This window comes from Misgurnus anguillicaudatus, unplaced genomic scaffold (assembly GCF_027580225.2).
Source record: "Misgurnus anguillicaudatus unplaced genomic scaffold, ASM2758022v2 HiC_scaffold_28, whole genome shotgun sequence".
Taxonomy (NCBI): Eukaryota; Metazoa; Chordata; class Actinopteri; order Cypriniformes; family Cobitidae; genus Misgurnus; species Misgurnus anguillicaudatus.
In genome coordinates this window covers 9,030,787-9,058,566 of record NW_027395278.1, presented here as the reverse complement: position 1 = coordinate 9,058,566, position 27,780 = coordinate 9,030,787, and the positions used below count along the sequence as shown (strand labels likewise).

Below are 27,780 nucleotides of genomic sequence, written 5' to 3'. Positions count from 1 at the left end.
TTCCATAATAAAATCATATTATTGTGTGTGTGTGTATGTGTGCAAGCGTGCGTGCGTGTGTGTGTGTGTGCGTGTGTGTGTTATTGAGTTCATTGTTCAGTTTATATGAAGTTGTTTTTGTGTTCATAATAGAAGATGTTCAGAAATCTAATGCAGAGAAGATTTTTACAGAAAATCTTTTTTACACGCACGCACGCACGCACGCACGCACACACACACACACACACACACACACACACACACACACACACAAATATGCTTTTATTATGGAGTTACACTCCATAAAACACAACGTACAAGCTAGAAATTAAGCTTTGTTTTTGCACCGGGCTACTAAAGGGTTAATAGTGCCACATGGTGATCAACAGTAAAAATGACAAATTTGACCTCTTAGCAAAAGGAAAAAACACCAACATTCAAAAATGCATGATAAAAATGTGTCATAGCTCTGCAATCAAAAAATGTGGTTATAATGGAAGTCAATGGGGCAAAAACAGCCACTAACAATAAATGAGAGAGAAAAAAAATAAAAACTGATGCTACACAAAAACTAAAAATGCTTCAAAGCCAATGTTTTTACCAATCTTTAACATGCCCAAGACTGAGAAAAAAGTAAAAAAAAATCCAGGTTACAATCACTTTTTATATTGAAAATCTGTCATTTTGTGTGTGTTTTTTCCCCAAATCAGTGACACCACTTATAAACTTGGCAATTAAGGAGTTAAAATCATGGAATTTTTGTGAAGATTTGGTAGTTTTGATCAGTACTGAGGTTGATTAACAGATTTATGTAAAAAAATTTGGAAAAAATATTCATCTGATCCATTTTTATAGCCGTTGAATTTAGTGGATGTTTTCATCCACTAACAACACGAAAGGGTAGTAAATTTGAACAAGGCACAAGGGTTAAATACAGTTTAACACCCTGCTTTGTCTGATGTCAATGTACCTGCTTTAGAATAATGGAAATAATAAAATGACAGTTTGCACATAACATTTCCATTTCTGTTACTGGCTTTGCCAGTAATAATTGCAATAACTCTAGGATGTGCTTCAGAAAGGAAGAGGAAGTGGTGGTCAACACAAGCTTGCCTGCTTCTGTTTATGGTCAGCCTGTTCTGTTTGTTGTGCAACGGGAGACAAGGTGTTCCTTTGAGGGAACAACATGTGCTATTAAAGCAGCATTGTGCTACAGTACAACCTTCATATGCCTTCCATCTTCCATGCCTTCTATGTTTTTTTTTCTATTATGGAGTGCTTTCCTTAGCAAGCACAAGAAATAAGGCAAAAACAAAAAACAATCTAGTTTAACAAATTTACTATGTCAGAGCAGAGTCAATGTAACATAATATAATGGTTTAACTGCTCTGTGTAGCCTCATTGTTAATTTTGACTATGATGGTTAACATTCCGGTATATTCCGTGGCTTGGTCGACTTTGTTGCTTCCCTTGATGGAGTTTAGGGAAAACATGTGCTGGTGCTGCGCTATTGAAGCAAAAAGAAACATCCTGGCCTGTGATTAGGCAACTTTACTGTGTGTGTGTGTGTGTGTGTGTGTGTGTGTGTGTGTGCGTGCGTGCGTGCGTGCGTGCGTGCGTGCGTGCGTGCATGCGTGCGAGCGTGCGTGCGACAATATTTTTAGCAGGAAGAAGGACAAATGTGAAAGTAATTTTGACAGATTGCACTTACAACTAAATATAATTTCTAGTCATGGTATTTGACCTAATGCAGATTATGGAGCACTGTGCATATGCTTAATTTGAAGTTCTGCGTGAGTGCAAATACTCAAGTACTCTCTAAACTACCTTGCAATACTTTGATGTCATAAGCTGATAGGTCTGCGCAGTGCTGCTGAAGTAAAACACTAGTGTAATGGAAGAGCGCGAGAACACAGCGTTTGCGGAGATTGGTGGGGTTGCTGTGGCGCGAGTGTGCATAGGAAGTGGAGTTAACTGTTTGCTTTTGAATCATGCATAATACTGAGATCATAAACCGGTCTGCACAGCTTACATCAACGTCAAACACATCGTCAAACGCGCACCCAGTCTTTACTACCACAGGTGCTGTAACAGCCTTACAGAAAAAGCACATGCATGTAGACAATATGTGCTCATGTATGGACCATATGTGCTCACGTATGGACCATATGTGCTCATGTGTGGACAATATCACCACATGTGAACAATATCTCACCACATGTTGCAACATAATAGTGCACATGTGGAAACATGTTGATGTTGTCAGGATCCTGCCAGATTCCTGTTTTGTATTAAGATCCAGTCAGGGTTCTGACAGGTCAATGTTTCATGTGGGAGATGTGTGGTTTTTGTATTAGTTATTTCTGACCACGTATTTCCCGGGTCTCGTCACTTTGTACCCGCTCCCTTACTCATTATTAATTTCAGCTATGCCCCTCATTAGTTGTCCCTATTTATAGAGGGTATGCACGTGACGTCACCTTCGGCGAAAATGACTGCGGTTACACCCACTGAGTGGCAAAAGACAGAGCGGCAGCATTTGAGTACAGTGCAAAATCAGCAAAAACACGGGAAAAACACGTCTAAATGGGAAAAAGCTGTTGTGCGATAGACTGTACTAACAGATTAACAAGAATCGGGAGCTATCATTTTACAGACTGTCAAGAAACACCGAATATACCGTTACCGTGAAATAAAATGACTAATGGAATAGATTTTTGGTCATTCCGCCCACCCCTATCTGGCACCATTTCGGGCTTTTTTTAAAAACACTTATCTAAATCTCGAAGATCCGATCAGATCGGATTGAATCGAATCGAACAATGATAATCGATTCAAGATCTTGAGAATCGGAATCGAATTGATTCTTGAAATTTGAATCGAAACCCAGCCCTAAACGCAACCTCTGGTGTGTGTGTGTGTACCTGGTAATTATCACGTTGTGAAAATAAAATTTTTTTAGCACTAGCTGCAACTGCTCATGATGCAGAGGCTATCAACTGCTCATAGAGGCTATCAACTATTGAGTGACTGTTTGTTTTGAGGGAAACTACTGCTTTAATTGTGTAATTTTTTTCCAGCCACTGGTGTCCTCTAGCTGTTCCTAAAATCTCTTCAGCTGAAATACTTTTAGGGAGTTTCCTGGTCATTATTAACAGTATATTCAGGTTTTGCCAAAAAACAATCCCCCCAGCTCTCTATTGTGAATGCTCCATCCTTCCTATGAAGCCAGGTGACTCGTAAAAACAGAACTGTTAATGTGGCTGCCAGGGGCCTTGCAGAATTATACATCAATTCCCGCACGCTAATGAAAAGTTCCTGTACTGGAATGTATGGGAAATTTTGTACCCAGAGAAAATGGGAAGAGGCAACTGACAAGCACTTTAATCCAAAATAAAACAGTAGACCATACAGGGGACAATATCCAGTCATTATAACAATGAGTTAGATAACAACCCTTACTAAATTAATTAAAGATACATGAATTGTTATATGGAAAAAGTTACAAGAAATACATTTAAATTAAGTCTTACAAAGTCCTAAAAGTTTTGGGCATAGGAATAAAAAATTAGTAATATAACAGACTCACTGAAAATTATGTTTTGAGTTGTGTTAACCTGTTTCATTAGATGTAGGTTGTACTGTGGTTGAAACAAGGGCATAGAAATGAAAATGTGGAATATAGCAGGATTATCTCTTTCATGCATTATTAGCATAAGCCTAAACAAGACATCACCACAGGCTGAGATATGCTTGATGTCTAGACTGCAGACTTGGGGCTAGGGCTGTGCAAAAAATCTCATGCGTGTTTCATCAGTACAGCCGGTTCCTATTATTAAATTGCCATTAGCTGCTTTCAGATGGAGCGGCATTTACTACACAGTAGTGCTGCAATGACGAGTCGACGTCATCGATTACGTCGACTACGAAAATACGTCGACATGCGTAAAATGCGTCGACGCGTCACGCTGTTTACATTCATCTCGCGTAATGGCGGCTTCTGCTGCTGGCAGTGTTTCCCATACATTGATTTGTTTGTGTGCGCCACAAAATCAACAATGGCCGCAACATTTACATTTTAATTTAAAACGGCTTCATTTATTGTTGTGAGTGCTCGGTGGTGCCTCTCTTGTGCGCGCGCGCTCTCTCTCTCTCTGCGTGAAGCCCCTAGACAGCGCCTCTCATCACTGAGTGAAAGAATTAAAAGTTGGCTGTGTTTTCCATGCGGATTCCTCTGTGTACTTGCATTTTCACGTAAACGTCAGATGTTACTGACAGAGAAGACGACTGATTCGAGTTTATCATGAAAGGATAGCAGTGTTTTCCCACACACACTGGTTCTCAATGTGCTTGTGCGCGAGCTCTCTCTCTCCTATGCCCGCGCATGCCTTCTGGAGTAACTCTGTGTAATGGCAATTTTTTAATTTGCGCCAAATTGTCTGCGATGTTGCGTTTATACATCAAGATTTTAGTAACTTAGTAGTTAAAGTAACAGCTGGTTGGATTAAACACAAGATTATTGGGTCATGTTTAGTCACTATTTTAATAGACTTTGGGGTGGTTTCCTGGACAGAGATTAGCTTAAGCCAGGACTAGACCTTAGTTTAATTAGGAAATATAATTTTGTTTAAACAAACATGCCTTACTAAAAACATTACTTGTGTGCATTTTGAGGCCAAACTAAGGGCACTGATGTATTTTAAGATATGTCTTAGTGCAAGATGTTTTCAGTTTGGACAGCTCTTATATTTATTTTAGTCTAGGACTAGTCTAATCCCTGTCTGGGAAACCGCCCCTATATGTCTGTCAACCGAACAGATAATATGTGAAAATAGCATTCAGTTGGGTTAAAATACAATAAAACAAACAATGACTGTCAGATCAGACAGAGAGTAGAAAAACAGATTATCCAACAGATTAAATAGCTAATCAAAAAAAGAACACTATAATAATAATAATAAAAAATAATCGTTAGAGTAGTCGACTAATCGGAAAAATAATCGCTAGATTAGTCGACAGAAGAAATAGTTGTTAGTTGCAGCTCTACTAAACAGAGCCGTAGTTCACAGAAAGCTAGGCAAAATCTCTTTCATAATCGAGAAAAATCGACTCCGATAATTTATGCGATTTTGCCTATAGCTGCTCTGTGAACTATGGCTCTGTGTAGTAAATGCCGGTCCATCTGAAAGCAGGTGATGCCGATTTACTACTAGTCACGGAACCGGCTTTACTGATGAAACACGCATGAGAATCGCAGTCAGTTTTTTGCACAGCCCTACTTGGGGCCAGATTTACTAACAGCTTGTGCCAACGCAAACCATCATTTTGGCGTTAAATAATGAATGTCAGGATTTACTAAAGATGCACAGTGGATAATCAGCGCTGAAACAGTTTGGTCTAGTTATTTTTGCGACTGAGCTTATTGCATATTCATTTTTAGTATTTCCACTTTCAGACGCAAAATTTATGGCAGAATATTTAAATGATTCACGCAATGCTATATCCTAATGTTGGCGTGTGTGATATTACTGGTATTTGCGCCAATATTTAAACCGGGCATGTCTTAAATTTAAATGCATGTCTTAAATAATCTTGCCCTTGAAATGGATGCAATTGTTGTTGATAAAAGAGAGATTGCATAGACCAGAGAGAGCGTGGTACAAGGCAGAGGATTTTTTTAAAACGTAACCGAATGCCAGAGGAACATAGCTTATTATTCAAAAATATTGTTTGCTGGAGGAAATAAAAGAGGAGTCACTAGAATTCAGCACACAATACCAGGCGTTTCATAACTTCTTGTAAACCTTCATTTTTGTTCAGTTCTCCAGTTCTTTTCGATGAACTATGGCTTCGTTAGCTGGGACTAAACACCCCTAATTTTCAGCTGCGATGTCTGTGGTGATGAACTCAAGTGCATCAGATGTTAGTAGATCACCTGCACCTCATCTGCTCTGCATATTTGTGACTGAACTGATTTGCGCTGCTCTTTGCAGATTGCGTTAGTCAGTATGGAAATCAGCTGTTGCTCCCTGTGCAGTGTTGGGTGTAACGCGTTACAAAGTAAAGCGTTACTGTAATAATATTACTTTTTTCAGTAACTAGTAGTGTAAGGCATTATCCGTCTGAAAATGGTAATATTATTACAGTTTTCCCGAGCTAGTTACTTGCGTTACATTCGCCAGTTGCACCTTCATCACACAAGGCACACAACACAGAGAACAAAAGGGAAGGGGAGGAGGGCGTGAATGGAACAGTGATTGGTCTAAGTTTGGCACGAGGTATCATTTACCATCACCGATTGGTCGACACCCGGCAGCCAGCAGCACAGAGCGGCACACTCAAAGACAGATCGGTAAAATGGAAGCGTCAACAACGGCAAGCTATTTTTCAGAGGAAGGTTCCCAGCAACAGAAAGCTACTTTCGACGGGTGGAGAATCAGTCATTATTTTATTATGTTCAACGGAAGGAAAATAACTTGACGGTGAAGTGCACACTCTTTAATGTTTCTCCGAACACTGTGCCCCACGTCCGGTAGCGGGTAAGGAAGCCAGCAGTAATTTTTATGTTGTATTAAAAGGTGGTGTATTTACGGTGGGTTTTCTTGCCGTGGAGACCTTGATGAATGTAAGGTTATGCCACGGTCTCCCGGCGCTCATTTCATTGTTTGTTTGTATGTAAACAGGGGTTGCGTGCAGGTTGTTTATCCCATCAATTTTGTATATCAATTTTACCGTAATTGACGAAGGCTGTGTCTTTAGCTTGAGTGATATTAATGATATTTATTGAATTGAATGTGTATTTATTACTTTGCGGTGTTAAATTGATATATTTATATGTTTGGGTGTTGGATGAATTTGCTGTGCATTGCTGTGTATAGTGGGTGGGTAAATAATGTGCACAAACATCATGGTATCCCCTTGCTAAGAATACAGAACTCTTGGAAGTCTTTATCAGGAAATAATTTATTGTGAACCGTCATTCTTTCATCAGCTGTCCATTTAAAGGTGTCCATCTAAAATGAATTGCAAACTGTTGTCATCCCTGTATTTTGAATGAGTAAATTGTTGTCAAATTTAATCTAATAAAATTGTAACTTTTTCTTGATTTGGGAGTTTTGTGTTTGGATATTTTCTTGGCCGTGGCTTGCCCAAATAAACATTCTTGTCCAGAAAAAAAATGTAACTAGTAATATAACTAGTAATATAACTAGTTACTTTCTCCAGGGAGTAATAAAGTAAAGTAAGGCATTACTATTTTTGAGAGTAATATGTAATACGTAATATATTACTTTTTGAGTAACTAGCCCCAACACTGCTCCTGTGTTATCTAATGTGTGCCTTTTTAGCAAATAACCTAGATATTACCACTCCCACCTGCACCTTTTTTTTGTGCTCTCATGCTAATTTTAACTCATGCTTTCAGCACCAGTCTACCCAACTATCATTCTGAAAAATGCAACTTAAATAGGTTTTTACACTGTAAGAAGAACTACAAGGAGTGGGCGGGGCACATAATATTTACTAATATCTAGTATAAACAGTAAGATTTACTAAGAATAGCGGCATTACATAAATAATTAAACTAAATATACTTGTTTAAAAGAAATACTAAAGTCAAGTAAGACTGTCATACAGTAGGTGAAATATGTTTACACTGATTATGCAATGTCCGATCTTTCCCTTACTTCACATGATTAATAAGAGTACTGGACTGAACACATCTACATGTCAATAGTCACTTATGGTGTGTTTCACAATGAAACAGGAAGTTGTTCTAACTAAGGCTAAAAATGTCCAATTTGACCCACACTTCACATGTTTGATAAGTGTCCTGGCCTGAACACATCAACATGGCAATATTCAGTAAAAGTTATAGCGCCACCTGCTGGCAGCAGGAAATGGCATGTTTTACACTGTGATTTACTGCTCATAGAAATTTATTCAGATCATCATCATATTTGGTCAGTCTGAACTTAATGACTTCACAATGATAAATTGCGAAGATCTGGAATTTTCGTTAAAGGGCGTGTCCGTGGCAGCCTGGCAAAGTGTGATATTTCACCATGAGAAAGCTGTTGTAACTCAGGCATACAATGTCCGACCTGTCACAGACTTCATATGTTTGATAAGGGTCCTGGCCTGAACACATCAATATAACAACAATCAGTTACAGTCATAGCACACACAGGAGGTGTGGCCAAGGCCGCCTTAATGCACGGGCTTACCTGGGCTAAAGCCCAGGGGCCTCCCAAGTTCAAGGGCCTCCCAAGTTTGCGTTCATGACGAGCTGAAAATGTCATATTGTTTTGTAACTTGTCGGGTTTTCTGTCAATCACTCTAATTGCACGTTACATGGCTGCAGATTGGTCCGTTGTAACTTAACGTGAAATAAAATGTCAGACGTAACATATTTTTTATCCTGCGTAATGTAATTAAGTGCGCGTTGTCAACTTGACATTCCTGCACGTTAGACTGAGTGTGACAGAGAAACGGGAAATAATCCACCAACAAATGAAAGAGTAATTTCTGAAATTTCATAATGCACTAGTAGGGGTGGGCGATAAACCGGTAGACATAATTAACCGGTAGAAAATTGTCAACCGGTAGAGATTTTGGACTATCGTTTCTATCGAGGTTACGTGCCCACGTCACGCTCCTGTGCGCGTGGTCGCGAAAACGTAACGTTTGTACACGTATTTAAGCACTGCAGTTTTAAAACAAGTTATTTTAAGCCATTGAAACACAGACAACAGATCTGTATGCGTGCGTTCTTTCTGTGTGTCAGGAGCGGACAAGTCGCGCAGCCGCTGCTTTTTCTGTCTGTGAGGAACGCGCAAGTCGCGCGACTGCTGCTCATTAAGCTCGCGAGCATTTTTCCCGCTTTATTGGCCTTAAATACATATATGCGTTAAAATTCCCGTCTTTGCAAGCATCCTCATAAACACGACCAGTCAGGTCTTAAGAGAAAGTAAACAGCTAAAACAGAAAGCGCATGTGTGACACTGTATTGGATCTGGACGTTGGTCTTAAAGGGGAAGTTACCTAATTTTGCTCCCGTCTGTCACTCGTGTTAATCAAACAGCATTGAGAGAAAATCTCTCACTGCTCCTGATTAAATCACTTTTCTACCTTAAATAAAAATATGTATAGGCTTATACATACATGCATAATTATTTATTATCATTCTTATATGACTGTTTATCTTCAGAGAGCTTGAGTTTTGTTTGCTTTTTATCTTCTTTCTATGCTTGTATATGTTTTTTTTGTGAGAAGTATGAACATTTCTACGGTATTAAAGATTTAAACCTTATTAAAACATAAAAAAACCTCTACCGTGATACATATCGTTATCATGATATAAAATTAATCCTATCGTGATAGAAGATTTTGGTCATATCGCCCACCCCTATGCACTAGTGAGGTGCAGGTCTCTCTCTCTCTCTCTTTCGTGCGCGCGCTCGCTCGTTCGCTCTCTGTGCTCGTTCAGCTGAGTCTCTGGCATGCAGAAGTCTCTGACCCGTGCACAAGAAACTGTGCCGCTAAATTAAGAAAGGAGTTCCCGCACATAATGCTGTTAGTTGTTATAAAGTTTAAGTTTACTCGCATTTATATCAGTGACGCGTGCGCAGCTGGAGCGATGTAGTTTGACGCGACGTCAGCTCACAGTACACACATCTGTTGGTAGAAAGACGAGAAAGAGACGCAACGGTAAAGGTGCAAGTCTAAGAAAGTAAAGAGCGACAAAACCATCTCAAATGATCATCCCCTGATAGCACCATTATAATCTCATTATCTAAAGATCTTATATACAGGTATGTTCCCTGTCTGTTTTGTGCATATTCATACTTGGTCGGTTTACATGCTTATAAATACAATGCATACTATATCTTCAGTAGCCTACAAAATAAATAACTGATTAAAAAACAAGATTCTGTCTATAAAGACTTAGCTTTTGTTATCATTAATGCATTTAACAAGATTATGTCTATAAAGACTTAGCTTTTGTTATCATTAATGCATTTAACAAGATTATGTCTATAAAGACTTAGCTTTTGTTATCATTAATGCATTTAACAAGATTATGTCTATAAAGACTTATCTTTTGTTATCATTAATGCATTTTCACTTTAAAACTAACTTTAACTTATTATATTTTTAAAACTGTGGTGAGCATTTAGTTAGTGAGTGGCAATTTTCTGCAAATTATATTCCAAAAACTATATAAACATAAAGCTTATAAACATATAAACTTTCACACATTTTGGTTTTATTATCACCACAAGTTGCTGTGTGTGGTTGTTAAATAAAGTGTCTTGTGTTTATGCTCAAGTGGGCTCAGTGATATGTTAATAACAATATTATGGTGTTTTCTGGCTCAAAGAGGGAAAATTCACTGTTGTATGTCTCGAAAGAAACTAATGCATTTTGTGATGTAGATTACCTAGATATTACACTTAAAAAAAGAGACTATAAATCGATGGGAAGGGGGGCCTACAAAACCTCTTAGCCCCGGGGCCTCACATTAGGTTAAGGCGGCCCTGGGTGTGGCACATTAAAATTCATTTGAAAATGCACCTATATTTACCCACTTAAATTCATATCCCCCTTGTTCACTGCTTTACTAAGGCCATAGGGTGGCGGTGCACATGTGTGCGAGGGCCCTTCCATCGCTGCTTGCAGCTTTAATTATTATTATTTTTCTTATTATTCTTCTCCAATTTCAGCGGGACTTTAGAGGGCCTAAACATGCTCGAAAACCCATGAAACTTTACACAGATGTCAAGAGCGGTGAAAATTTACAATTGGTGTAGGCTTTGGAATTAAGCGTGGAAAAATGGCTCTACATTGCCACCTACAAATTTTCAACGAAGCAGCCCTCGAACTGTGTTTGACGTACAATTACGAAATTCGGTACGCTTCTGTAGCATGACAAGACCTACAAAAAAGTCTCTTGGAGTGAAGCCATAAACCAAACAGGAAGTCAGCTATTCGGAGATATTTTGTGATTTGGGTGCAGTTTTTGTCATTTCCAGGCGTCATACTTTAACTAACTCCTCCTACAGTTTTCGTCGGATCATCTTCATATTTGGTGAGTGTCATCTTAAGGCCTTTGTGAAGGATTTGACTCTACCTAAAAATTTGTGTCGGTTCTGGCCCGACAAATTTGATGTTTTCCCATGAAACAGGAAGTTGCTGGAACTCATGCATACAATGTCCGATCTGTCCCAAATTTCACATGATTGCTAAGAGTCCTGACCTGAACACATCTACATACCCATTTTCATTTATAGTCATAGCACCACCAGCTGGCAACCTGAAGGGACATGTTTTAGCGCCACTTTCAAATATTCAATGAAGCAGCCCGTGGACTGTGTTTAATGTACATGTACGAATTTCGGTATGCTCATGTATTATTACAAGCCCTACAAAAAAGTCTCTTGGAGCAACGCCCTACACCAAACAGGAAGTATTTCTCAGATTTTGGCAGATTTTGTGATGCTAAATTGCGAAGGATTTGATTCCATGTTAAAATTTGTGTCTGTTCCGCCAAAGTTTGATGTTTCGCCATAAAACAGGTGGCTGGAACTCAGGCATACAGTGTCCGATCTGTCTCAAACTTCACATGATTGCTAAGAGTCCTGACCTGAACACATCTACATGTCAATAGTCACTTATGGTTATAGCGCCACCAGCTGGCAACAGGAAGTGACATGTTTACACTGATTATGCAATGTCTGTTCTTTCCCTAACTTCACATGATTAATAAGTAGGGCTGAAACGACGCGTGGACGTAGTCGTTTACGTCGATTACGTAATTACGTTGATTTGCCGGAAATGCGTCGATGCGTCGCATTGTTTACGTTTTCAAATGAAGGCGGCTTCAGCTCCGACCGGATAATACAAGTTTTATACCAAACAGCCAGAACGTGATCAAAAGTGTGGGAATACTTTAAGCAGAGACCAAATAAAACACATACTGTGTAAAACTGAAATGGCATACCACAGCAGCGCAACATCTGTGCATGATCATCTTAAAAGAAAACAACCTGGAGCTCTTCGGCCTCAAAATGACGCGACGGAAGCGTAAGTATTTGAATTTTTACAGTAAGTTTTTATACAACAATAGAATCAATGCAGGCATATATTGTGCTTAATACAGCTGTGTTTACATCTTAGTTTAATACGAGCTGCGAGACGCCTGACAGACACGACATTGCATCGCGTCTGGGCAGTATGTTGAAACAGTAAATAAAGAGCAGGACATGTTTAACTTTTTATATTAAGAAGTTATGAAATAATAAGTTACTGTTACACTGAGATAGGCATGTGCCCGCGTGCACTGAAAGCCAGCTGGCAGCGCGGAGTTCCCATAGCTTATTTTTTTGCTATGTGCGCAGATATTATAAAAGCTCGTCTCGTTAGGTATTCCTGACATGCGTTTATTTAAAGTAACAGCAGCGTAAACGCCGTTTATAAAATATTAGAAGATCACACTAACTAAATTTGTATTTACTCGAGACTTAAGAAAAGTTAAATGTTAAAGTTGATGCTAAATGAGAATGCAGTAACGTTACTACTGATAGTAATAATATTAACAGTAATAATATAATGGTTACATTTTATAATAAGGGTTCATGAATCACAATGAACTTATTTTTACTTCAGTCTGAACTAATGCTGAGTAAATGCATGTACTAATCATAAACTAATGAAGAGTCATCATTAAGTACAACATGACATGTTTTTTAGTTAATGTATTAATAAACAATGATTTCATGTGAGTCATTTTGTAGTTAATGATGACTCTTCATTAGTTTATGATTAGCACTAGGGCTGGAACAATAAAGAGCGGGACATGTTTTTATAATAATAAGGAGTTATTATTCAGTTTGATTTATTTTTATTTTACTTCTTTAATATTAATATATTTTATTTGTTTAAGGTGAATAATGCCCCTTTTGCACTGTTTATGTTAGGCTGAATTAATGTTGGACTTGTTTTTATGTGATTTGTTATATTTTCCTTGGCACTGTTTGTGTATTTGTTTAATTGAGAAAATGCTTCAATAAAATGTTGGCATTAATAGCAGATGTTACATTTATTATTTGTAAAAAAAATCTTTAGACTATTCGATTAATCGAAAAAATAATCGATAGATTAATCGGTTGAAAAAATAGTCGAAATTTGCAGCTCTATTAATAAGAGTCCTGGACTGAACACATCTACATGTCAATAGTCACTTATGATGCCAATACTCAGTTATGGTCATAGCGCCACCAGCTGGTAACAGGAAGTGACATGTTTACAATGATTATGCAATGTCAGATTTGTCCCAAACTTTACATGATTGATAAGAGTCCTGGGGCCTCATTTATAAAGCGTGTGTACGCACAGATTTGATCATAAAGTGTGCGTAGGCAAAAATCCATGGCAAAGTCCATATTTATGAAAACTGTCTTTGACGTGGAAAAGTGCTTAGCGCCACGTCAGGGTCTGAGCAGACGTACGCACTTTTGCTTGTCCGATTGCTGCAGGTTTTTGGAAATATAAGCCATTTCTGCTGTTTGAAATTGGGTTTAAACATTGACAAGCGCTCTTTCATGTGTCTGACATTAATTACGCATTGTTTAAAGGCGGAGATCTGAAGCTGCTCGGCTGCGCACACAAGTTCAAGTTCATTTGTGATTTATAAATTTGAAAGGGGTACGCGCATTTTCTGCGCGTACATTCGGTTTATGAATCACACGTACGCATTTTTGTTAAATGATCGTAAGATCAAATGTAGGATGGTTTTTACGCAGCTTTTTATAAATAAGGCCCCTGGACTGAACACATCTACATGACAATAGTCAGTAATGGTCATAGTGCCACCCGCTGGTAACAGGAAGTGACATGTTTACAATGATTACGCAATGTCGGATTTGTCCCAAACTTCACATGATTGATAAGAGTCCTGAACTGGACACATCTACATGCCAATAGTCACTTATAGTTATAGCGCCACCAGCTGGCAACAGGAAGTGACATGTTGACAATGATCAGGCAATGTCTGATCTGTCCCATACTTTACATAATTGACAAGAGTTCTGGACTGAACACATCTACATGCCAATAGTCCCTTATGGCCATAGCGCCACCTGCTGGCAACAAGAAGTGACATGTTTTACACTGATTATTCAATGTCAGATCTGCCCTACATTTTACATGATCAATAAGAGTCCTGGACTGAACACATCTACGTGCCAATATTTACATCACACTCACACACACTCACTCAAACACTCACTCAAACTCACTCACACACTCTCTCTCTCTCTCTCTCTCTCTCTCTCTCACTCTCTTACACGATGCTACCTCACTGTCATTTGTAATTAGCAACAGGAAATATGGCACATTATACTACACTTTTAAATGGTTCCCCTATGTTTACATGCTTAAATGCCTATTTACTACTGTTCCCTTTAATCATGTGTGCGAGGGCCCTTCCATCACTGCTTGCAGTTTTAATTATGTCTATAATTGTGTATTGTGTCTATATCTGTCATTACACGGACCAGAACAGCACGAAAACAATGTGGATTACACATATCACAGTTAAATAAATTACACTATAAGTCAAAAAGCATCTTAAAGAGGTTTTGCTCATAAATGCATGTAAAATAAAGTAATGTGAACTTGAGATTTTTATACTGTTAATAAACTGCACAGTATGCGATGCAAACGCAGCCGGTGTGAAAGCACAATGGCCAAGCGCGGCAAACGCTCTCCTCACGCGCTGCTCATGCTTGCGGTGGGAAACCGGTGTAAAGGTACGTGAGGAGGAGATACTAGCAGCTGGTGATGTGCGGCCAAAAAGTAAACAAATGGCTTAACCGAGCATCGCTGTGCAAATTACTTTTGTTACTGTTAAACTGAAGTGTTAAAGAGTACTGACTGAATTTAAATACAAAAAATTTTTACATTTAGAAAAATGTAGTTGTACTGACGAATGTTTACTTAATATTTAATTGGACAGACCGATTTTCCATTACAATATGTGATCTGATGAGTTTAAAGCTCTGTGTTTGTTTCTTCCGTGACTGCTGCGAGGCACGAGCATGCAGGTCACTCCTGGGTTCTAAAGTACACCCAATTTCTCAAAACATACGCAGACCATAGACAAAGATGACTTGCTGATTTGTCCTGTATTTATATGAAACTCTGATTTATTCACTTGTGTTTTATCTGAACTAGATGATAATTTATTTCACGACCCCAAATGTGCCGTGATTAATGTTGATGTTATTTATTTGATGTTTATGTGAACAAAAGTGCACTTACAAGTAAAATCATTTTAAAATCAGAATGTTTAAATGGTTAGATAATGACTTTGAGTTACTGGGATCTGTTTGGAGTGTATGGGAAACGAGTAGAAAATCTGTGGTAGTGTCATAGTGATGTAAAAATGTCATATTATTTCACCTCTAGTTTGTACTTTGTGTACATTTGACTCATGCTGTGTGACTGTGTCACTACTATTGCACTTTAATGCTGCTTCTGCCACCTTATGACAATGAATTTACACTTCAAATTAGGTAGTCTGTCATCAATGACAGCTCAATGGATGGAAAATGCCATTTTGTAAATATACTTTTTCTGCAGAATCTCGGGAAAATAGCTGGAAACTATTTAGCAGCACTGGACTAACCATAAGGCAAAACATGACATGTTTGGTATAGTCAAGCAAGATGTGCCTGGCATATTCTGCACCTGTAAAGGGCCTCTGGCAGGAACACTATGTTAAAGAAACACTTGCAGATAATAAAGTGTTTCTCTGTCATCTTTCTCTCTTCTTGTCCCAAACTCTTCTTTGGTCGTTTGGTTGGCCCGTACACTAACAAGAGCTGTTTTTGACAACACAACCAACGGCAGACGGTAGAGAGAAATTGTGGTCCATAAACAGGCAAGTAGCCATTTACTTCCGCATTTGTCCATGACACTGTTGTCATGTGGTTTCTACGTCAGTAAAGGCGGTAACAAAGGGTAATGTGGATATTAACGTCATTGACAGGCTCTGCCACGTGTTACTGTTTAGAATGGCAATTTTCTCATGATTTACAAGTAGTTGAAAACATTAAAGATATTGAAAGTAATCAGCTGGACAAAATTATAACTCTGGCTTAGTGGTTTTTGGATATTTTACTGCAAATATCTTACAAATTGTATCTTTAATCTACATATTAGGATTAGGTCCCTTACAAGCTAATATCCGCACTTGTGTAAAAAACCTGGGTGTTGTTGTTGACTCAGAGCTAAAATTTGATAAGCAAATAAACTCTGTTGTTAGTGCTAGCTTCTTCCAGCTTAGGTGTTTACGGAAATTAAAATCCTTTCTATCATTTGGTGACCTAGAGACACTTATTCATGCCTTCATCTCAACGAGGCTTGATTATTGCAACGCATTATATGCTGGTATAAACCAGTATTCCCTAGCCCGTCTGCAACTAGTCCAGAATGCTGCAGCCCGCTTCTTGACGGGAAAGAAAAAACGTGAGCACATCACCCTATTTTGTCAAACTTACACTGGTTACCCATCAAGTTCAGAATTGATTATAAGATCTTGGTTTTTGTATTTAAAGCCTTGCATGGACTGGCTCCCGCCTATATTTCAGATCTTATTTGTCCATACACTACCCAAAGAACCCTCAGATCATCTTCAGATAATTTACTAACAGTTCCATCATCATGTTTGAAATCCAAAGGTGACAGAGCTTTCAGTTTTTTTGCCCCTAAGCTGTGGAATTTGCTACCTCGGTCAATCAGGTTTTCACCCTCTTTGTCTTCATTTAAGTCAGTTCTGAAAACACATCTTTTCTCTCAGGCCTACTCGTAACTTGTAGATCTTAGGGTGTTTTCACATATACACTGTTTAGGTCGGCCCAAATGACGTGTCGCTCCGAGTACGGTGCGTTTGGGTCAGTGTGAACACAACAGCCGCACTCGGGTGCGCACTAAACGGCCGCTCCGAGACCGCTCTAAACAGGTGGTCTCGGAGCGGCTGTCGCCGAACTCTGGGGCGACCCACCTGTGGTGTGAACACTGCCGGACCTCGGACCGAACCAAATACAGGAAGTTCTCCACATGTTTGAGCCACTGGGCTTCCGTTGTGACGTGAGCCGGGTGTTATATTGTGGGTTAACAACAAACAAGCCAATCTGGTCCGTTGCAGAGAGATTCGCTGTCTCCTTTACGTTTGAGCTGATGATTTTATAAATGCATAGCTGTCCTCCACACAGAAATAGTGACATTACGGGCTTTTTAGCAAACGGATCCGTGAGAAAGGCTTTAATAGAACAGCTACGCAATTTCGCGTTAAAGCAAAGAAACTTCGCAAAGACGTGCATCGTTTATCTCCACATCTTGATAGCTGCGCTCTCCCTGTCAGGCTGGTTGTCATGGAAACGTGGGGGTGGTCATGAGACGGTAAGAGCTGTCAGAGACCAATGACAGCGCTGACCGTTGTCACATGGCATACGGTGCGGCATTTCGAGTAAAGTAAAAAATATACATGTGAACACGGACCGCACTAACTGAAAAATGATACAATGTATTTTGGTGCGCTCCGAGGCCGCACCACGGTGCGCACCAACATATGTGAAAACAACCTTAAGCTCTTTTAGGTTTTAATTAATTTTATGTCTTTTATTTTTGTGTGATTCTATGGCTATGATGTTGCTGTACATGATAACAAATTTTTGTATGACTGTTCCTATGTATTTTATTGTGAACCACTTTGGTCAGCAGAAATGCTGTTTTACAGGTGCTATACAAATAAAGTGAACTTGACCTACGTATGTATTTATACTTACTAATTTACTTATCAGTACTCAATCATTTTTAAAGGATTTAAGTGTTACTGATAAAGTTAAACAAAAAAAGATTAATAATTGCACACAGTGTTTTGATTGCAGCACACTGAAATACATCACTTCCGGTCAGCGTTTCACACGGTTTAGTCGCACACGTTTATTTTTTAATGCATCCAAAGCTCAAATTGAAATGACCAATAGTGGGCCTTCATGATGATAGTGTTATAGTTTTAAATTATGATTATGCTATCATCAACAATAACATTCCCGCACTTGCGTCACCAGTAGGGCTGGACCAGAATATTAGATTATATTTTTATATAATTATTATATATATATATATATATATATATATATATATATATATATATTTTACAGCTTTTATGCAGAGCTTTTGCCAAGCAGGAAGTGCGCTTCATGCTCCCGCTCTATAGGTGGCGCAGAGAAACCAACATCCATAGCCAACAGCCACCAAACGGCACCAGTAGAAGATCGCCTCGAACGTAAAGCGCGCTTCCTGCTTTGGCATTCACGCTAATAGTGTTGTAAATAACGTTCCGTTTCTTGCAAAAACTAATTGATTTGCTTATCAAGACGTCAATATGTCACACAGAGTTATGGGGTATTACTTTTGCATTGCATATATATGCCTTAGCTCTTAAAGTAGCGGAACGGTTGACTTGCATGACGGAGCACTGGGGTTTCTGCAAAATTGATATCTTCTTTATTGTTGTACTGATGAAAAAAACATCTTGGATGGTGTAAGTGTTAGTAAATAAACTTGATTGTGAAAGTATGCTACCATTTTTTACAGTTTGTTGAACTTCATTCATTTATTTTTATTGTTTTATTTAAATGGCTAAAATATTGCTCTTGTGTTTTGTTTCACTAATGCTGTTCTCGCAGGATGCGTGAGGCATGCCGCTTCTGGCTTGCGCTGTTCTGTAGTTTATTAAAAGTTTATTAATTCTAAACGTGTCACATGTCCATATTGCACGAAAAAAGAAGGCACTACACTCCCTTGGGTCTGCAGCAACACTTCCGCCACATAATAAAACTGTACTCACACACACACAGAGATTCCTGCCTTTATTAAAGAGAAACTATGTTCAGCCCCTCCTTCCGAGGCGTCAAATATTCAATTTGATTTCTACTAGAGCTTTGAAGCTCAAAAAATGGTATTCGGAACAGCCCTAGTCACCAGTGTGCATTGCATGCTTTTTCTCGAATGAGAGAGCTTGCGGGCTTCTCTTTGCGTGAGAGAGCTTGTAATACGCGTCTAGGACAACTCGTAAACCGGAAGTGCACATTAAATAGCGCAAGCTCAGTCAGATAGCGTCTACTTCAAAATGCAAAATATACACGTTAGCAGCCAATGCTAATCATTAATGGTTTGGGACAAATATAATGTTATTTAATGTTAAACTATGTAAGTGCCGCTCTGTGGGATTTGAGCAACTTCCTGAGTCAAAGAAGAGGTGCCGCGGACAAGCGCAGTGCTGAGCTGCGCGTCCGGTGTGCAACCCTCTTAACTCGTACATGAGCTTGTAATACATGCAAATACAGTTGAAAGAAAAAGTATGTGAACCCTTTGGGCTTACTTGGATTTCTTCATACATTTGTCATTAAATGTGTTCTGATCTTCATCTAAGTCACAACAATAAAGAAACACAGTCTGCTTAAACTAATACCGCACAAGCATTATACGTTTTCATGTTTTTATTGAACACAACATGTAAACATTCATAGTGCAGGGTGGAAAAAGTATGTGAACCTTTGGGTTTAATAACTGGTTGACCCTCCTTTGGCAGCAATAACCTCAACCAAACGTTTCCTACAGCTGCAGATCAGACCTGCACAACGGTCAGGAGAAATTTTGGACCATTCCTCTTTACAAAGGTGTTTCAGTTCAGCAATATTCTTGGGATGTCTGGTGTGAATCACTAACTTGAGGTCATGCCACAGCATCTCAATCGGGTTGAGGTCAGGACTCTGACTGGGCCACTCCAGAAGGCGTATTTTCTTCTGCTGAAGCCATTCTGTTGTTGATTTAATTCTATGCTTTGGGTCGTTGTCCTGTTGCATCGTTCATCCTCTGTTAAGCTTCAGTTGGCGGACAGATGGTCTTAAGTTTTCCTGCAAAATGTCTTGATAAACTTTGGAATTCATTTTTCCATCAATGACAGTAATCCGTCCAGGGCCCGAGGCAGCAAAGCAGCTCCAAACCATGATGGCCCCTCCACCATATTTCACAGTTGGGATGAGGTTTTGATGTTGCTGTGCTGTGCCTTTTGTTCTCCACACATAGCGTTGTGTGTTCTTTCCAAACAACTCAATTTTGGTTTCATCTGTCCACAGAATGTTTTGCCAGTAGTGCTGTGGAACATCCAGGTGCTCTTTTGCAAACTCAAACGTGCTGCAATGTTTTTTTTTTTGGACAACAGTGGCTTCCTCCGTGGTGTCCTCCCATAAAGTTCATTCTTGTTTAATGTTTTCCTTATTGTAGATTTGTCAACAAAAATGTTAGCATGTGCCAGAGATTTCTGTAAGTCTTTAGCTGACACTCTAGGATTCTTCTTCACCTCATTGAGCATTATGCGCTGTGCTTTTGCAGTCATCTTTACAGGACGACCACGCCTAGGGAGTGTAGCAACAGTGCTGAACTTTCTCCATTTGTAGACAATCTGTCTTACCGTGGACACATGGACATCAAGGCTTTTAGATATACTTTTGTAGCCCTTTCCAGCTTTATGTAAGTCAACAATTCTTGACCGTAGGTCTTCTGAGAGCACTTTTGTGCGAGGCATGTTTCACATCAGACAATGCTTCTTCAGAACAGCAAACTCAAAACTGGTGTGTGTTTTTTATTGGAAAGGGCAGCTTTAATCAACACATCCAATCTCATCACATTGATTGGTTGGCTGACTCCTGGCTCCAATTAGCTCTTGGAGAAGTCAGTAGCCTAGGGTTTCACATACTTTTTTCACCCTGCACTATGAATGTTTACATGTTGTGTTCAATAAAAACATGAAAACGTATAATGTTTGTGCGATATTAGTTTAAGCAGACTGTGTTTCTCTATTGTTGTGACTTAGATGAAGATCAGAACACATTTTATGACCAATTTATGAAGAAATCCAAGTAAGCCCAAAGGGTTCAAATACTTTTTCTTTAAACTGTATGACATTTCCTTTCAACGGCATCATGTTTAAAAAAGTTGCGGTTATGACAGTGTTGCCAGCTGGCCTTAGAGTACATCATCTTCTTTTTTGTCCACCAATCCAGTGGCTTGACATAAATCAGTAAAAAATGAAGAAAGAAAAAAAGGAGTAAATTATAGCCCCACCCCCGATACTACCTTGTGTTGGTGATCTCACAGGCTAACGATAGGACAATCACTATGTACTAATGTATGCTATAGATCTGTGAGATTTGTCAAGTACACCAAGAACAAGCTCTACTGAAGTACAGCTCTAACCACCAACATTTAGGCATTTACAGACACATTTAAAATCAAACACACCACTCCTAAATCTGCAGCATATTGCACAAAAACTACACAGCACCACTTTCTCCCAACAAGTCTTGTAAAAAGTGTAAGAAATATGTTTGGATCCATGAGATCAATTTTTAAAACTATGAATGGCAAATAACTATTTACCGGTAGGCTTTTGTAGCAAGCAGCACACAGGTATAAGATGCTAACTGTGCCATTCTACTATTTGTTTAGTGCAGAAACAATGCATACATTATGTTATTTACCAACACTCTCTGTTCAAAATTCTGACAGCTTGCAGGTCAAATCTGGCTGCTGAATCGACTACACATATCAATACCAGCCATCTGATTTAAGTAACTTTTCTAAAGTCAAAACACCTGCTGCACCACTACTTAAAAGACATTAAATTACAACAACAGCATTGTTCTGTTTCCTTATGTACATTTCTGAAGTTAGATTGAAGTACACAACTTTGCAGTTCATTGATGATCAAAGAAACTGTTCTGTTTTCAAGACGCTGCTAAAACTAACCCATAAGCAAGTGCAGACACTGCGACCAGACTATTATTTGCAATAAGACTTTGCCAGATGACTCCTAGAAAAATATCTAATTTGTGTTCCTTCTTTCAATGACATAGCAATTTGAACCTACTAAGAAAAAAAACAATATAAACTGTATTTGGGATGTAGAGCAATTGTAGGCATAATCTAAACACACACCAGGAGTTCTGATGGCTCTGGCAGAAAATCAGCATCCTCTCCAAAGATAAAGTCAGGGGGCAGCTCTGGTTCTCTGGCATTAAAAATAATATCCCCTGTAAAAGATAAAGACTTATATTAATCACACTTACAAATACACAATCAATATTAGATTTAACCAATTTAAGTCAAACTCAAGCTGTTAACTCTTCTAGTTTTTTGGAGTGCTTTAAACACTGTAAAAAATTACAATTTAAAACATAACAAAAGTCTGTTAAACTTAACAGACTTAATTGTTTGTCTAGTAATCTAAGCAAACAATTTTATTTTTATTTATTTATTTTTTAAGTAAACAAGGGTTTTTATTCACAGCATGCATTACCTCATGTTCAATTCTGTGTTTTGAAAGTGTAACTGCATTAAAAAATATTACTATTTTAGTGTTAGCTGGTTTTATTTATGCTGTTGATTTTCTGTATGTTTGAAATCTGTTGTATTTAGAGTTGTTTTATAATAAATTTAGTTTGTGGATTGCTATCATGATTAAGGTTGCTGTGTTCAGTTTTAAAGTCAGGGTGTTAATGTAATATAATGTTGATTCATAGCTACAGCAAATTCTGCTGCTTATGCTATTTGTATTTATGTTATGCTATCTGGCAAATTTTCTGTGTTTTTCCCTGCTTCTATTAATGTAAAGCTGCTTTCAAACAATTACCAATTGTGAAAAGCGCTATATAAATAAAATTGAACTGTTCAAAAACTGAGGCGATGAAAACAGCTATACAAATAAAAAGTAATCTGAAACATAACCATAACATCTAGGGCCCTATCATACACCCAGCGCAATGCACGACGCAAGTGTCTTTTGCTAGTTTCAACCCAGCACAATTATCATTTTCATGTTTAGCGCCACGTTGTTTAAATAGCAAATGCATTTCCGCCCAATGTTGCGCCCATGGGGTCCGAAAACGAGGTGTGTTCAGGAACATTGTTGGCGCGTTACTATTTTTAAGGCAACTAAAATAGACTACGCCATTGACCAACTAAAACCTGGTCTAAAGTCTATGGTGCAATAGTGTTTTTGTTATTTAATGAGCGTGTTAGAAATATGCGCCTATAAACGGAACGAAAACGCTGGTTTGCATATCACACACATGGATGTGCAGCAGCGCAAAAAAGCTTTTAAATATGAAAAATTAAAGGATTCAAATGTAAAAGATTATTATTGAGTCTCTTGGACATAAATGAGGACAAATTATGAGACCTCTGTACTTGTGGATATGGTGAGATGAGAACCTTTTTTAAGTAATGCTTTAAAAAACTCACAGTGCTGTCCGAGTGCTGAAACGGCTCTCCGCATGTTTGTAAATTCTTTATCTCTTGTTTGTATTTTTAGAGTACAAACCTTTTCTTGCATATTTGCAAATTATATTATGAGATTAAAAAGATTATGTAGGATATTAATACATTTACAGCATTTAAAAGCCTGCTATCTTTACATCCATGACGGAAAGAAAACGTCTTTTAAAGGTTTTAATAAAAAAAAAATAATTTCAATACAAATAAAACCAACAAAATTAAACTTAAACTGGTGGTCTTCTTCCTCCGCTTAGTTTTTCAGTTTACAAATTCTGCTTTCTAAATATAGATTAGGCATGGCGCCAGGCGCAACTTGCTTTTAAAAGGGATGAGAGCTGAGACTCTCATTGGTTTATTGCACATTACGCCCAAAACACACCCATTACTCATTAGGAGAATAGGAACAACCTGTTTAGGCCGTGCGCTTGGCGCATAAACCATTTTTTCTCGTCGTGAAATTAGCAAAAATGGGTTTGGACATGCCCATTTAGACCATGCGCTTTAGACAATGCGCTCAGATCGTTATAATAGGCCCCTAGTGTTTAGATCGGAGGTGTATCTATTATAAATGTAACTGCGCGTAATGGCACACACTCACAGATACGATAAGAGTAACATTTGTCTAAAGCAATTAACCCTGTGAAGCTGGGAATTATACTGAACAATCACTATTAGCTGTTTAAAATTAAAATGCATATTTTATAATATTTATTTATGTTTTAAATATTTAGAATATTGTTATTTTTCTTACATTCCAATTTCATATTAATATTTCATATTTTTATCTTAATATTCTTAAAAATCAAAGTTGTGTTCTTAGAAAGGATGTTCTTGCATTATTATGTTATGCTATTTTATTGTCATATCTAATCAGTGACATAAAATGGTATTAAAAAGACAATACTATCGACTATCGCCATTATTCTGGGGCCTATGAAAAGTAGCTACCGTGACAGGGCTAGTCACCGGTGCTGTTAATAATCTTTTAAGCTGCCAAACTCACTCTGTTGAGATGTTATAATATATGTATATTTGAATAGCGCTGCCACGCTTGCGATGTCTGTTTTTGATATTTTAGCCACACATTTAATTGTAAAAAAATATATTTAAACCTCCTCATATGCAAGTTTAAAGTTAATCCCTAACTGAGATTTAAAACAGAGATTAAAGTATTGGAGCCACAGGATTAAAGATAATCTAGTTTTACTGTCAAATTTAAACCTGGATCAAAACAACAGTTTAAATGTAACCCTGATTATTTTTAAACGGGTTTAAACTTTGGTGTAACAAAATTATTAAATAAGCTTTGATTTCAATCAGATTTAGGCCTAATCATTGGCTGCGTTTACACTTGGCATTAACATGTGACCTGTATCCGGATGTTGTCCACATACACATTAAAAAGACAAGTGTAAACGCGTCTGTGATCGGAATGTTTTCCGTTCTGTGTGTCCTGATGCAGAGGTAATGTAAACGCAATCCAGCCATCATATCTGCATTTACAGGTCAACGTCACACAAAACCCCGCCCACTATCATCTCATTGACAGCTGTCAAAAATAAAGAACGCAGGATCATGAAGTGCAAGTGAGAGACGCACAAATTCATATTTGTGGAGCAATAGCTAAACTTGAAAGTATCTTGAAATAAATCAATATAAAGCATTGTAACACTGCTGACTGTATTTAACTTATTCAGGCATATGTTAAATATGTTCCAAATATTCAAATATTCATATGCATTTTACTGTGATAAAATGGCAGAAAAAGAGCGTGAGGACTCTCAGAGGAGAGAATCTTGCTTATGCCAAAACATCTTAAAAGTGCTGTGTGGCATTTTTTTTGGTTTCTGGAGTGTCAAAGAGAAATCAAGGACAAAAACAAAATGTAATTTGTAAGCTGTGTAAGAAACCACTGCTATATCACTCCACAATATTTAACTTGCACATGCAATCGTGTCATCCCGAGGAGTTTTCTCAAGAGTGCCATGACGAGGAGCCAAGGTTATTATAGTTTTGCTTTTTTAAATTTTAGTATCGTTTTCAATTTTGCTTTAAATTTAAGTTTAGTTTTAGTTAGTTTCATGAATGGTTTTGTTAGTTTTAGTTTAGTTTTTATTTTGCAAACACATTTCTATTTAGTTTTTATTTTATTTAGTTTCAGTTATAGTTTTAGTAATTATAGTTTAGCAGCTAACAGCAGCTAGACTGTCTGACATATTTATCAGTTAACTGAGGTTGCTATCAGCCTCAGCTAACCTCACATGCATAAAGCACCATCTACAAGTAAAGACTCCTTAAAAGTTTGTAAACATTGCAACGTCTCCGGGTGGGCGGGATTAGTTGGAGCCAAAAAGAGGCGCGGACGCAATGCTGACAAGCGTAAGCTAGGACGTTTTAGGAGGGATTTATTAAACATAGATGCAGAAGAAGGTTCGGAACTGTCCGAATATGTAAAGTTACTGACTCTGCGTGACAGCTATTTTTGTAAATGAACTCTGTTACAGTTAGTTCTTGTATCTTGTTCTCATTGGAAACATTTTAACCAGGTGTTGGATATTTCCTACATATGAAGTATTTTCGGCTGGTTTGGGGAATTTTGTCAAGGCTTATTGTCTAATGTAACCTATCGCTGGGCTAACTATGATAAGCAATGGGGATTATTTTAAAGAGATCATTCAAAGGATGGCACACACATCTATTGCTGTATGTTTGTTTAACATTTTAGCTAGCTAGTGCACTGACGGTTGACTTATCATCACCTATAAAACAGAAACTTGCTGATTTGTACTAGATAAGACCAACACACCAGTACATATGCATAGATAATTTTACCTGATCTGAAGTGTGCACTGCAAACACGAGCATTATTTGCGATCGTCTCCGTCCATTCGACCACAATTGTCTTCTTTATTTCTGTGAAGGAATGTATGCCGGGATCCGGTAAAACTTTAGTTTTGATTGAACCAAAAGTGCTGTTACTTATATTTTGGCAGCCAAAAACACAAGACGACGACATTTTAAAGTCAAAACCTCAAACTTTTAGTGCGCCTGCTGATTTCTTATGTTTTGCCTCCAGCTAGAGCGGTGACGTCACAGTGACGTAGGCGATTAAGGAGTCTATTATAAAGCCTGTTCAGATTTTCCGCCACGGGATGAGAGCTTATTAATTACGAAAACGAATACTTATTTTTGATAATTATTATTTTATTTCAGTTAGTTTTACAATAACTGTTGCTCGTTTCGTTTAGTTTTAGTTTTTCATTTATTATGAATTTTTAATTTTATTTCAGTTAACGAAAATGTTTTTTAGCTGATAGTTTTAGTCTTAGTTTCAGTTTTCGTTTACGAAAATTACCTTGCGAGGAGCCAGCATTAAAGAAGTCCAGGGTAACTTTGTTTTACACCACAAATACCACACAGCCACTACCTTTTGCAAGACAAGACCTTATTGAAATCACCAAAAACTTACTGAATTCATCTGCAAAGATATGCGCCCGATAAGTATTGTGGATGGCGAAGGCTTTCAAAACTTTGTGTATTCAACCCACGGTATAACTTCCCTTCTCGGGGCTAAGTGAGCAATTGCATTGTGAAGCTTTATGACTGCACTGCCAAGAGGGTGAAAGAATTACTGAACAAATCGATTTGTGGCGTTGACAATGCATGGATGGACGTCTCTACACACTGACGCATATGTGACAGTCACTGCACATTTTATATCAGATGACTGGGAAATCAAAAACTGTGGGCTGAAAACAAAAGAGCTGAGAGAAAAGCATACCGCCGAAAATTTGAGTAAATGCATTCTGCAAATTCTTTATGCATTTGAAATAAAACCGGGGTCTGTGATATCTGTGAATACTGATAATGCTGGGAATTACGTGAAGGCAGTTGAAAGCCATATGAAAAGAGCGGACATTCCGTGTTTGGCGCATACGCTTAATCTAGCTGTATGTAGGGGGCTTTGTCGTGTTCGAGCTATTAAAACAGCAATTAGCAAACTGAAGATGACAGATGGCCATATCAGCAAGTCAGCTGTTGATAGCTACCTGCTCGAGAAAAAAAAACTAAAACTGCTTGAAGTTAAATCGGACAAGTTCATCAATGACTGCCATACCCGATAGAACAGCACATATAACATGATCAATAGGCTTCATGCCCAGCAGCACTACTTCCTTAACTTCAGCCAGCTCCTTGTTTCCTGTCTGCCATTATTGGACAAACTGATTAATCCAGGTGTGCCTGACCTCAGTAGTCACAAACAAACTGATTAATCCAGGTGTGCCTGACCTCAGTAGTCACAACAACAATAATCAGACACACCTGGATTAATCAGTTTGTCCAATAATGGCAGACAGGAAACAAGGAGCTGGCTGAAGTTCAGGAAGTAGTGCA

At 38.2% G+C, this 27,780-nt stretch overlaps 1 protein-coding gene across 2 annotated transcripts in view; it reads right to left on the bottom strand.

Annotated features, from left to right (window-relative positions):
* The window catches only part of LOC129417250 (BRISC and BRCA1-A complex member 2), a 205,963-nt gene that overhangs the window by 146,491 nt on the left and 31,692 nt on the right, over window positions 1-27,780 (bottom strand). For both annotated transcript variants that reach the window (XM_055171795.2, XM_055171796.2), the window contains exon 4: window positions 22,048-22,142. In XM_055171795.2, coding sequence (XP_055027770.1) covers window positions 22,048-22,142 — 95 coding nt within the window. The remainder of the gene's footprint in view (window positions 1-22,047; window positions 22,143-27,780) is intronic.